The 13,059-nt window shown below is 41.1% G+C and overlaps 1 protein-coding gene across 11 annotated transcripts in view; it reads right to left on the minus strand.

The window, feature by feature from the left end:
- LOC100383405 (putative coatomer beta subunit family protein) overlaps positions 1–8,354 on the minus strand; it is a 42,732-nt gene extending 34,378 nt beyond the window's left edge. For 6 of the 11 annotated variants that reach the window (XM_035962351.1, XM_008660643.4, XM_008660639.4 and 3 more), the window contains exons 1-18: positions 8,180–8,354; positions 7,883–7,903; positions 7,724–7,785; positions 7,563–7,617; positions 5,725–5,761; positions 5,000–5,325; positions 4,766–4,897; positions 4,550–4,698; positions 3,628–3,696; positions 3,397–3,556; positions 3,253–3,318; positions 2,538–2,726; positions 1,127–1,267; positions 951–1,025; positions 633–809; positions 432–523; positions 234–350; positions 24–138 (exon numbers count right to left, since the gene is read on the minus strand). In XM_035962351.1, coding sequence (XP_035818244.1) covers positions 24–138; positions 234–350; positions 432–523; positions 633–809; positions 951–1,025; positions 1,127–1,267; positions 2,538–2,726; positions 3,253–3,318; positions 3,397–3,556; positions 3,628–3,696; positions 4,550–4,698; positions 4,766–4,897; positions 5,000–5,325; positions 5,725–5,761; positions 7,563–7,617; positions 7,724–7,785; positions 7,883–7,903; positions 8,180–8,182 — 1,986 coding nt within the window. In that variant the 5' untranslated portion in view covers positions 8,183–8,354. Of the gene's footprint in view, positions 1–23; positions 139–233; positions 351–431; positions 524–632; positions 810–950; positions 1,026–1,126; positions 1,268–2,537; positions 2,727–3,252; positions 3,319–3,396; positions 3,557–3,627; positions 3,697–4,549; positions 4,699–4,765; positions 4,898–4,999; positions 5,326–5,724; positions 5,762–7,562; positions 7,618–7,723; positions 7,786–7,882; positions 7,904–8,012; positions 8,124–8,179 lie in introns of those variants that run through there. The other 5 variants (XM_020543782.3, XM_020543783.3, XM_035962352.1 and 2 more) reach the window with 4 other exon arrangements.
- Positions 8,355–13,059: the final 4,705 nt, after the last annotated feature.

The raw sequence follows: 13,059 nt of genomic DNA on the forward strand, positions 1-13,059 counted from the left end.
ATAATACTATAATTGCACTATGCCTTTGCAACTTCGAGGCTTCCAAGCTGCACAGCCAGATCAAATCTGTAATTAGGGTCAGTGGCTATATCAAGGGCTTCCTCCAACATGCCACGTGATTCAAGGAAATGTGCCACACTGCAAGCCAAAAGTAAATCATATAAACATTGGGGCACATAAAAGTTTAAATTAACAACCACTACAAAATTTTGAACAGACAAACAGGATGGCACCTGTTGTGTTGTTCCTTTGGTATGGATGGTAAAATAATATTCGCATGTTCCAAATCCCCACGCATCACAAGTGTTTTGTACTCAATCAAACTGAGTAGTAAAGTATAACCCACCACACTGTAATAAAAAAATTGTTGTCATAACCCAAAAACACATCATGTAAGAAGATCAGAAGTAGGTATGCTGCATGCTGCTTACTTAAATTCCTTGTCAATAAGATATACACGACTTTGGTTAGCAAGATATCCTAATAAATACATAGGCCGATCCAAGTGAAACATTGTAGTAACCTGTAACACATGAGATGGTAAATAGATAGCACATAAAACCAAACACTCTCAGGAATCAAACAGATATGCATTCAAGATTCTACAGATTATGGTGAAATTAAGTGTTAACCTCTCCTCCAACGCAGTAGTTCAGGCGCCATGAAGAATTATTGTATATAAAACAGTCTCCGACCCATAACCCAGTACGGACACGTTCATTTATCTCATGAAGCAATTCAAAGGCATCTTCAACACCTTCCTCGCCAACTGATGCCCCTCCATCTAGATGAGAAGAAACTAGATCCCTCTAGATGTTATCAAGTTAGAGTTGCGTTAGTAAATAATAGACAAGGCATACCATTGTCAGTTGCAGAATACAATATGTGCTTAACCAGCACAATAAAAAACTGTGATCTACAGTATCTACAATATGTGAAAATTAACTCACATTGTACTTCAAAATGTAGAATGACGAATCGCTTGCTATTGTCACCAAATCACCACTGTCAGCCCAATATACATTCTACACCAGGCACAAGAGTAATCAATTCCAGTGGCGTTAAGGCAAAAAAGAGTAAAAACACATGATGGGTATCCATTGCTGAAGCAAAAGTAACGACTCACTTTTACATTCACGTCAATTCGACGTATCAACCTGCACTCTGCCCAGTCATAAAAACAAATGAAATCATTTGTACATATAGCAAGCAATACTCCCCCATATATACGTTCTCCAGAGAATGCTGGTCTTATACTTTTCCTCTCCTGAAATTACAGCTGCTGTTATCAGAAATGCAAATAATAGTAAAGCATGTTTATGTATATATGACATTAATAAGCACTATAAGATGTTCTTAACTGATAATCAACTTTTCCTACAGTCAATAAAAATGGACGTAGCTGCTTCTTAAGCGCAAAGTTTTCATAAAATAAAACAAGCCACAAACTGATATATCACTATAAAAAGCAACAGCACCTAAATTGTTTCCCTTCAGACATGTAACACATGGCATTTTTTCTCGAAAGCGTAGGAGAGCTATGCATCATATATATTAAGAAGAAGAAATAGGTCTAAAATTGACCAATACAAAGTCTGTGGCCAGCCAACTCATGGCGCTCGAAAACAACAAAACATAAAAAATCCAACATTATAGCTGATGCAGCAAACTACTGCTGGAGGCCAGGAATGGGAGCAGTAAGGAGGGAGAGATCCCTTGCTCTAGCCAAAGCCCACATCTCCGACTCCTGATTGAACTGGGAGATAGCAGCGCCCATATTAGGAGGAAAACTGTCAAAGACACTCCTATTTCTGTGCTTCCACAATGTCCTCCAAGGATTATCATGGAACTGATCCCCTTCTGCGCAATCCCAGAAATCTGCATAGAAACCCACTCCCACCAAGCCATAAACCCCCAATTATGAAGCCGTGGAGACAAGCTTTGAAGATTGACTTTACTGAGCACATGGAACCAAAATTCCCTAGCGAATACACAGTTAAGCAGCAGGTTATCAATTGTTTCCTGTTGTTGATCACAAAGTGGACATCTAATAGGATGAGCCAGCCCCCGTTTCTTAACCGATCAGCTGTCCAACATTTATTAAGAGCAGCTAGCCAAATGAAGAATTTACACTTAGCCGGAGCCCAAGACTTCCAAATTCGTTTAGCAGGCTCAAAGTGGACAGACCCAAGGAAGAGAGCCTCATACACAGCCTTAGAAGAATATTGTCCATTGGTAGCAAGCATAAACACATGCCTACCCTCAATCTGCTCATGCAGTTCCACCTCCAATATTAGGTCCCATACTTCCAGAAACTCCACATGGTGTTGCAGTCTATGATATCTAGTCCCTTGAGTTATAATAAAAATGGAAGCATACAAGGTCCAATAATCCCAAGACACAATGCCAAGAACATTGGGACACTGTTGCTGTATCTAAAGCGAGGTTTAAGTGTTCTAAATTTTGATAGGGGTGAAAATTGACTACATAAAAAGAACGAAAGTAACAACTCACAAATCATGTCATAAAGAGCAAACCTGAAAGTTTTTACTGTAGATCTTTATTTTTGATGTGCTTTCCCTTGCAGCATACTCTCCTTCAGTTGACCAAACAATTTCAAGAGCAGACCCAAAGGATCTATTTCTCCATGCTAGCGCTGTGTAGATAATGTACTCTCCATCTCCACATACAGCAACAAACCTCCCATTTGGATTGTGCCGTAAACTCTGGAAGAACAGAAAGGATTAGTTACTGTTTTTTAAATATCCTAGCATAAGTTAGAACTAACTTTTAAAAAACCGGTGCCTTTTTCCTTCCATAAAAAAAATTGAGTCTACACATACAAATAAAAAATCAGATATTTGTTAGAAGCATAATATAAACAGCTCTTAGCCCCAACAAGCAAAATTTAGAAATTAGCCAATTAACTCTGACTTCAACCATTAACTGTAAATTGAGATAGTTCAGGAAACCAGCAGATACATATACCTTGCTAATGAGAAATGTGTAAGCAACATATAGCAAAAAGAGAAAAGAAGAGCCTAAACACAAAAGATAAAGATACTGAAAACGTTCAATGTCACCAAGGCAGTGACACACTTTATTGTGTTATTAGCAGTTTAGCTCGCATAGTGCAAGGTAAAACCATGCAGAACCATAGGAAGTGCCTTTGTTTGTCTATATATACTGTAACATGAAGCAAAAGAGTGCTATTTAAACAAAGCAACCACTTAATATCAAACATAAACCTACTTGTGGGTAAAGGTCGCAACTTCCTAGCTCCTTCACAGCCAATGGCAGACGTTCTCCATCTGCAATCTGGCATATGAAGAAAATTAAGAGTATTATAAATCAGAATATGGAATTAACCATTATCAACAGGATGGCACAGCTTACAAAGATAACCTCAGCATCCGCACCAACTGCCTTGATATTGACAGTTTGAACTTCGTTATGTTTGGCCCATATGATTTTACCACTGCTATCCATACTAGCAACAGGTGCTTCACGCCCAATCTTAATCATTATTGTTCCTTCGTCATATCCAATCACGACTCTGTATGAATTGATATATTCAAGTAAACACTTACCAATTGGAGAAAACAAGAAACTAAGTTTTTTTAATACCTTCGTGAGCCCTTCATGTAACCTAATGCCCAAACTCGTTCAAGGCCATAGTTAAGTGTATTCTCAAGCCTAAAAGACAAGAGCACCAATCACAATGTTACTACCAAATTTCCATGAAATGAAAAGTTAAACTTGTAACCTAAAAAGAGTAAAAGCTTCAAGGTCTGTCACAAACACAAGGTTATGCTATTAATGAGTAACTTTGTGATAGAATCACAAACAACAACTAATAATTTTGCTAGTATTATGCCGTTTGTCAAATAGCATGAAAAATCACAACAGGAGATCGAAGATCACGTAGCGTCACCAAGAGAACATGACTATTCGTTCCCCATCAAAAGAATCCTTAAAATAAATAGCAAAAACCAAACTCCTCCCTCCCATATCCAACAAAAAAATGTATGGACTGGATGTACTTAGCAAGGTAAGCTGCTTGAGGTATGAAGGGAAAACACATGATCAGAGAAATCTAGGATTCAAACAAAATCAAACAGTTATATGGGCAGTCATCAGCAGATTGATTACTGTCACCTGTGAATATCTTGGAATTTTACAGACCGAAAACTTGAAGACATGTTTGTAACTATAGATCAACTGTTTTTATTTTACATACTAAAGTACACTTCATTTTTTAAATAATCAGTTCCAGCTTTCAATTCAGCTGAGAAATTATAACTGCAACCCATGGTCATTACAGGACAGTTTTTTCCCCTCAGATCACAAGCAGTATCGTGCTGGCTTGTTTTTGGTGATAACACAACCATGGGACTGATCATGAGAGATTTTGGTTGGTATAATCACTTAATCAGTTTAGCAGAACTTCTGATAGAAATACATATACAAGAGCACCACGTCATCAAGATGTAAACACAAAGACAAAACGTCACAAAGCCACAAACTAGAACAGAAATAGCATAAGAACCTGTAAGTAGTGGAGTGCCATAGGCGAACAGTTCCATCCTCTGAACCTGTCATTATTATTGGAAGCTCAGGATGGAAACATACAGCAGAGACATTATGTGCATGTCCTTCAAGTGTTTGAACACAGCTCTTTGTTTGATAATCCCAAACCTAATTCAAGTTAACCAATCAGTCATAATGTCCAAAATGCTCATATGTGCAAATGAACATGTCATACCTTTGCAGTTTGGTCATCAGAGCCTGTAATTAGATATGGCCGGTCACCACCAGTGAAGTAATCAACACAATTGACACCTTTTGAATGACCATCCAATGTGAAATTAGGATCAGGGGAACCAAGACTCCAAATCTAGAAATTTCAAGTAAAGAAAATTGCTCGTTAAGGCTAGCAAAGAGGAAAACGAGAAATTAATACATTATCATTAAAACAAAATAAAACATATGGGTATACCTTTACAGTACGATCAAGAGAAGCACTAGCAAAAGTATTTGTGTCTTTGGGGTTAAATGTGACTTGCATGACATAGTGAGAGTGGCCCTCAAAAATTTGAGTACACATCCAACCCTTATCCCAGTCCCAAAGCTTTATAAGCATGTCATCTGATGATGACAACACATATGGCAGGGTCGGATGAACAGCCACACACCTGATGTAATCAGTATGAGCTTCGAACAACTTGACCTTATCCATGGTATTATAGTTATACACACGGATGAACATGTCATCGGCACCAGCAACAACCCATTGCTTCTGTGCAATAAATTTAGCCGAACGAACTGCAATTAACATGGTTACATGAGCATAATTGCACAAAAACACAAATGCATACAGAAAACTGTAGACAGTAATGGGCTTGTTTGAGTCTTCTTAGACTCATTTTCTTCTTCCTAATATAATGATACACAGTAGCGAAGGGCAAAAGAAAATATAGGTATGGCTGAAAAAATAAAAAAGGTAGGCAACAAGATTCGATCCTACAACCTACAGCTAAAAGTGTGGCAGTCCATCCATTGCACCAAATCTCCATTTGTGATTATAATGGAAGATATAAAGGTTTTATAAATTTAGGTATGGCTAATGTCATACTAAGCCATAATGGGTCCTCCGCCACTGATGATACACACTGTACTGCCTGATTAAGAAAAAAAATGTAAACAGTAGAGTGAGAAAGAAACCTGGTAACTCACTGACTTCAAAAGATTTCACCATTGTCTGGCAACAAAATAACACAAAATTAATCAGATCAAGTTTTACATCAGCTGTACAAAACTGTATAAATCTTTCAGATTGCCAGCTGTAATAAAAGACTGGAATTAGACGGTGCCAGTAGGCAACGGAACCCCATTTACAGTGGACAATGTAACCACAGAAAAACCACGTACAATGTGGCTTGTTTTCCTTGACAAGCCCACCACTGCTCTGGTGGATGGCAGCACCATCACATGAGTACATGACAAAGTATTCTACTTCACAGTCCTTTCCACTCTAATTCATCACATCCCTGTCACTCAGCAGTAGAGATAGTATGTTCACCGCAAAAGGTCAGTGGACATGTCCCAGTCTCTACTGAACTCACAGATGACCCACCTAAAAATTCCCTCAAAACTCATTAGTTGTGGCAGTTGTATCCTATGTTAACACTAGATTAACATATTGGCCCATTCAGCACCCATTAAAACACTATAACGCTCAAACCAAACATCTTCAACTTGATCTGCCTATTCCAGCTGATTTGGTTTTGCCTTATTTTTCCAACCATGATAACTGATAAGCTGCTAAAGCATCGAATATATAATAGATTGTCTCTATTTCTCTCCTTGATTATTAGTTTTTACCTTCTCTTCAGAAGGTCATCACAGTCTCCGTGCATGAAATTAGGTATCATCTTAAGGTGAACAATTACTGCAGTCATTAACTTGACCTGCGGGGTAAGACCGCCCCCACGGCATTATATTAAGAAGAAGACATTTTCATGCAAGTCGAGAAAACCTCCGAACACCTACCTCACCCATAAACAGCGGCACCATAGCCCATGTGAGAACGACCGTGGACAGGACCAGACTTTAGACCTATGCTTTGGCGTAGGACAAACAAGGAGGTTTTTTTAACCACAACCTAAAATTCGCTCTCACAGGGAGTCGAACATAGGATCTGAGAAGTGCTACTCAGACCACCTGCCCTTTCGCTACTACAGTCATTATACCCACAGATAAGGTGCATTCTTATTCATTAGGCAGTGTACAACATGTAAAATAATTCAAAAACTATGATATGCTTGTATTAAGAATTCCCAACCATAACATGGCAATTCGTTATTATCGACACATCACAACAAAATTATTCACTTCCATAATATATGTATGTACTCTGCACATGTGAAGGGAAAGGGCTGAAAATACATTGGTCTTAGGTTGCAGCCATTTAAAAGTCATATATCGTATTTTCCGTAAACAAGCTGTAAATAACAAATATGCACTGTGAGAAGTGTTTTAACTGGGAGCTGGCTGGCGCTAAAGGTATTGCTGCCCTAAGAGCAGTTTCTCAGATTTTCCAAGGGGCCGTGTTGGTCAGTGTTTAATTTGTGTTGTCTGTGTTCTTGGTCATGTTGTGTTGTATGTGTTTGTATGTTGTTTTGTATGGGCTCTTGCCCTTTTTTCCCCTCTCTTAGGAGGTGTTTGAATGCACTAGAACTAATAGTTAGTTGGCTAAAAATTGGTGGTGGAATTAGCTAGCTAACAAATAGGTACATAACTATTAAATAATTTACCAAAAATAGCTAATAGTTGAACTATTAGCTAGAGTGTTTGGATGTTTCAACTAATTTTAGCCACTAACTATTAGTTTTAGTGCATTCAAACACTCCCTTAATATAAAGATATGCACCTCCTGCGTGTTTGATAAAACCGTAACAAATATGAGCTCATGGAAACTAACAAAAAATGTCATGTAAACTAGTTGGTGAAAAGTTTAGAGCGTTATCTAACTAACTCAAAAAAAGATACGGGCTTCCTACCTGAGTCTGGTAGTTCCAGATGCAGACACTGCCAGAATAAAGACTTGACATGATCCTGCACCAAACAGAAGCCCATTATTCTGGAAATCCAACACTCGGGACGCTATGCACAGTAAATTATTGCAGCAATTAGCCAACACAAAAGGCACCAGCAAATGTACCATGGTTCCGTGGGATGCAGGTCCACGGACTTGACCCTCTCCGACCTCTGCGCGAGCTTCCTCTGATCAAGCAAAATACAAGTCACCATTAGAAGAACGACGTCAACAGTGACAACAAAAGACACTGCCAAATTAAGAGCCAGGTATTCTCGAAATAACCTTGATCTCTAACTGGAGCGGCTGCGTCATCATCCACACCAGCAACGATCAATAAAAACAAACACACAGAAGACAACACAAGTCAGCACACGCATAGCATGTAATATGTCCGAACCCCAGATCCACGCACCAAAAAAAGGATTTGAATGGGGATCTCGGCTCGGAAAGCATCAATGCGTCCAGCGGGATATGAAGTGACAAGGTCGCATCGGGATCTAGCGTTTTTCGCGAAGCGGACTGCAGGCCGGGACAGACCGACCAGCAGGCGCGCAGATACTGGTGGCGAGAGGAAGTTACCATTGCGACGTCGTAGGTTCCGGCGCCGGTGGGGTGTATATGGGGGCTGTTAGAATACCCTCTCACCCTCTGTCCGAGAGGCGGAGGGAGCCGAGGGGAGGGCAGGGCGCGAGATCGCGAGTGGAGGGAAGGGGCGAGGGAAGGAGAAGACAGTACCAGTGCCGTAACGAACGAACTTGCGGGTAAACGGGTCTGTTGCTTTTGTTTATTAGCGAAGTAAACGGGTCTCGAGATTCGGGTAAGAGCGTGACGAGGACTTCGCAGTTGATCGTGGGTCTGTGTTTGACTTTGGATGACCTCGTTGCTAAGCTACTGAAATTACATTGGACCCTAAAACTAAAATAATTTAAATAACTTTACTGATCCGACGTGTAATGGAAAGCTCCCAAATCTGTAGACAGAAATAGTTTACATCTCCACAATTACAACAAACTAGTCGGTTACCCGTGCGTTGCGACGGCTCACAACAATATCCACATAAATTATCCACTAAAAATGTCTCAAGATTTTTTATTGATTGTCTCCACTCTTCGCATAATATTTTTTATGAACGCACGGGTACCATAGACAGCAAATCAGAGACACACATCCCTCGTCTTCCTCACTTCCAAGGTTTTGTAGAGCAGGAGGGGAAGGGAAGAGGCGGACATACCTGTTCGTTACCGGAGAAAGACACGACGAAGACCTAGGCATCTGGAGGCGACATAGGTAGTATACCGCTAGATGTATAGGGAGAGAGCACGCAAAGCGGAGAAAAAGCCCAGCCGGAGCAGCTCCAAACCGAGAGGCACCCGCACCAGGCGTCAATCAGAGAAGGGCGAGAGAATGTGAGTGTCTTCCCAGCCCTGGACCCACCGAGGTGACACAACACCACCACCAACTCCGTAGGAATATGCCGACTGCTGCCACAATACGGGCCTTGGTTGTCCAATATCTCAGACCTGAACTCCTCATCGTTGAGATAACCTAAGCGTGGCATGCGCCACCATGTCCTCCTCGACGGCACGCACAGACAAAGGCTAGGAGCATGACCGAACCGCCCCATACCCGCATCGACGAGCGTCGGTCGGCTCGTAGCTGTGACCGTGGCGGGGGCAGCAGGTTGGGGAGGAAGAACAGGGCGAAGACCGGGAAGACGAACTGGACGTCCGACGACGGCGAAAACGATGGTGCGCACATGATGTGAAACTTCCTCGTGGACGTGCAATAGCTACTGCACGAGTCGGTGCCGGGGCTGGTGTCGGACGAATACGGGGAGGAGACGCATGCTCCTACGCCCTCTGCCGAGAATGGGGTGGCGCGGAGGTGGAGGCATGACCGCATGAGGGGAGAGAGAAAATAAATAGAATGACGAACGAGATGGTGGCAACTGAGGCGATGTCCATCATTATCGTGCGGAGGTATAGATGGTCAAATGGGTTGTGTCTCGCGAGTCGGCCCGAGGCACGACCCATTTAATAGTGCCTGGGCCAACCCGGCACGAGCGTCGTGCGGTGCTTGGGCCGTACCTCGGCCCGTAGTGCTGGTCCGGGGCACTGCTTTTTAATATTTTACGCTGAGTTGATTTAGAAAAAATGTAGAGACTTTTTTGTAAAAAGATGATGCGGGACGGCCGTTAAAACTGGTGCTTTAAGTATAGTAGAGACTAGCAAAGTGACCGTAAGCTTACCGTGGTTTCCATCATTTGAATATAAAATATACCAAGAGATCTATGTGTTCTGTTAGTTAGATTAGTTAGGTGAGTATAAATATAAGTTCGAAATCAATAATTATAATCCAAATTACTATTCATGTAGCATAATTTTAGCACAGTAGAAGACACTAGAGCATTGTCAATCATTTTAAATTAATAAGGTAAGATAAAAAAATTATTATGAAAGGTATTCCAAAAAGTTATTGTTTTTATCCGAGGTCGGTGAACGACCACATTTCTTTAGTGTTATGTAGATGAAATTCGGAAAGAGCAAAAAAAATACTTACTTTCGTCTATAAAAATGTGATTCTTTATTTTTAAAATGATTTTAAATTTGATCAAAATTATATTAAAAATATTTATGATATAAAATAAGTATTATTAAATTAATTATAAAATATGTTTGTTGGAGCGAAAACGTAACGTCCTCCTTGATCCAGTAACCGAACCGTTAAAGCAATAGCAGAAGTGAGACGAAGGCCAAGAAATACTGCCGAAGGCACGAGAACATAGCCTCTCCAGATGGTGGTGAAGACAATCGTGCAGGCCCATTTGCGAAGGGGCCAATTTTCAACAAGAGCCCAAAGACTCGGCAAGGCTGGAGGCAACCCACATTGATGATGGGTGCCAGACTTCGTGCCTCGCCAGTCCGTGTAAAGTATCTGCTCTCAACGGGCCCACCTGTAAGAGACTTATAAGGGTACAAAGTCTGATGTAATTAGGGGCCCATACTCGCAATCCTGTAATTACTCCATTGTAAAGTGTATGGCGGGAATATAGTTGGTAGCTGAGGTATTATAATACTTGGTTTACCTAACCCCGGCTACCCTATAAATACCCCGGTCATGTAGCTCTCAGGACATGCTTTGGCAATCTATTGCTCTAGCATCACGTTGTCTCACTGAAAGTCGCCTAGAGGGGGGTGGATAGACGGAAACTGAAATTTATAACTTTAAACACACTTTAAGCCGGAGTTAGCGTTAGAACAAATGTTAAGTCTGGGAGAGAGGGAAAACAAATCAACCAAGAAATAAAGCAGATGACACGGTGATTTGTTTTACCGAGGTTCGGTTCTAAAGAACCTAGTCCCCATTGAGGTGGTCACAAATACCGGGTCTCTTTCAACCTTTCCCTCTCTCAAACGGTCACTTAGACCGATTGAGGCTTCTTCCTTAATCTCACGGGTCACTTAGACCCCGCAAGGATCACCACACAATTGGTGTCTCTTGCCTTGCTTATAAAGCACTTGAGAGTAAGAGGTGAGAAAGAAAAGAAAGCCAAGCCAAGCAAACAAGAGTAACAAGAAACACAAGTGATCCTCTCACAAGTCCTAATGCACTAGAATTGAATTGGGGACTTTGATCGGATCGGTGGCTTTGATTTGTGTCTTGAAGTGTTGCACTTTGCTCTTGTATTGACTGGAGAGTGATGAATGCTTGGATGGTTGAAGTGGAGGTGGTTGGAGGGTATTTATAGCCCTCAACCACCAAAACAACCGTTGGGGGTGGCTGCTATCGATGGGCGCACCACCGGACACTGTCCGGTGTGCCAGCCACGTCACCCAACCGTTAGGGTTCGGGCGCAGACGACCGTTGGATGTCTTCTTGTGGCACTGGACAAGCACTGTTCAATGTCCGGTGCGCCTCTGACGGCTGCTCTGACTTCTGCACGCACTGTAGCGTTCGCAGGTGTCCGTTGCAGTCGACCGTTGCGCTGGTAGCCATTGCTCCGCTTGGTACATCGGACAGTCCGGTGAATTATAGCGGAGTGATGCTGGAGAAACCCGAAGGTGGCTAGTTCAAAGTTGTACGGTCTTGGTGCACCGGACACTGTCCGGTGGCACACCGGACAGTCCGGTGCGCCAGACCAGGGCACACTTCGGTTCTTTTGCTCCTTTGCTTTTGAACCCTAACTTTGATCTTTTATTGGTTTGTGTTGAACCTTTATGCACCTGTGGAATATATAATCTAGAGCAAACTAGTTAGTCCAATATTTGTGTTGGGCATTCAACCACCAAAATTATTTATAGGAAAAGGTTAAACCCTATTTCCCTTTCAATCTCCCCCTCTTTGGCGATTGATGCCAACACAAACCAAAGCAAATATATAAGTGCAGAATTGAACTAGTTTGCATAATGTAAATGCATAGGTTACTTGGAATTAAACCAATTTATACTTTTACTAGATATGCATGGTTTGCTTTCTTTTATTTAACATTTTGGACCACGCTTGCACCACTTGTTTTGTTTTTGCAAATTCTTTTGGAAAATCTTTTCAAAGTCTTTTTGCAAATAGTCAAAGGTATATGAATAAGAATTCGAGAAGCATTTTCAAGATTTGAGATTTTCTCCCCTATTTCAAATGCTTTTCCTTTGACTTAAACAAAACTCCCCCTGAATGAAATTCTCCTCTTAGTTTTCAAGAGGGTTTTAATAGATATCAATTGGAAATATATATTTTAGATGCTAGTTTTGAAAATATATCAATTGAAAATCATACCAATTTGAAATATATCAATTAAAAATGATTACAAGATACCAATTGAAAACTTTATTTCAAAAATTTTGAAATTAGGTGGTGGTGCAGTCCTTTTGCTTTGGGCTAATACTCTCTCCCCCTTTGGCATTAATCGCCAAAACGGAGACTTTGTGAGCCCTTTTTACTTTCTCCCCCATTGGTACAAGTAAATATGAGTGAAGATTATACCAATCAAAGAGTGGTGTGGAGTGACGACAAAGGGTAAATGATACCGATAGAGTGGAGTGGAAGCCTTGTCTTCGCCGAAGACTCTATTTCCCTTTCAATCTATGACTTAGTATAGAAATATACTTGAAAACACATTAGTCGTAGACATAAAAGGGATATGATCAAAGGTATATAAATGAGCTATGTGTGCAATGTTTCAATCAAAATTCTGAGAATCAAGAATGTTTAGCTCATTCCTAAGTTTGCTAAAGGTTTTTTCATCTAATGGTTTGGTAAAGATATCGGCTAATTGTTCTTTGGTGCTAACATAAGCTATCTCGATATCCCCCCTTTATTGGTGATCCCTCAAAAAGTGATACTGAATGTCTATGTGCTTAGTGCGGCTGTGTTCAACGGGATTATCCGCCGTGCGGATTGCACTCTCATTGTCACATAGGAGAGGGACTTTGCTCAATTTGTAGCCATAGTCCCTGAGGGTTTGC

The sequence above is a fragment of the Zea mays genome, chromosome 9 (genome assembly GCF_902167145.1).
Source record: "Zea mays cultivar B73 chromosome 9, Zm-B73-REFERENCE-NAM-5.0, whole genome shotgun sequence".
NCBI lineage: Eukaryota > Viridiplantae > Streptophyta > Magnoliopsida > Poales > Poaceae > Zea > Zea mays.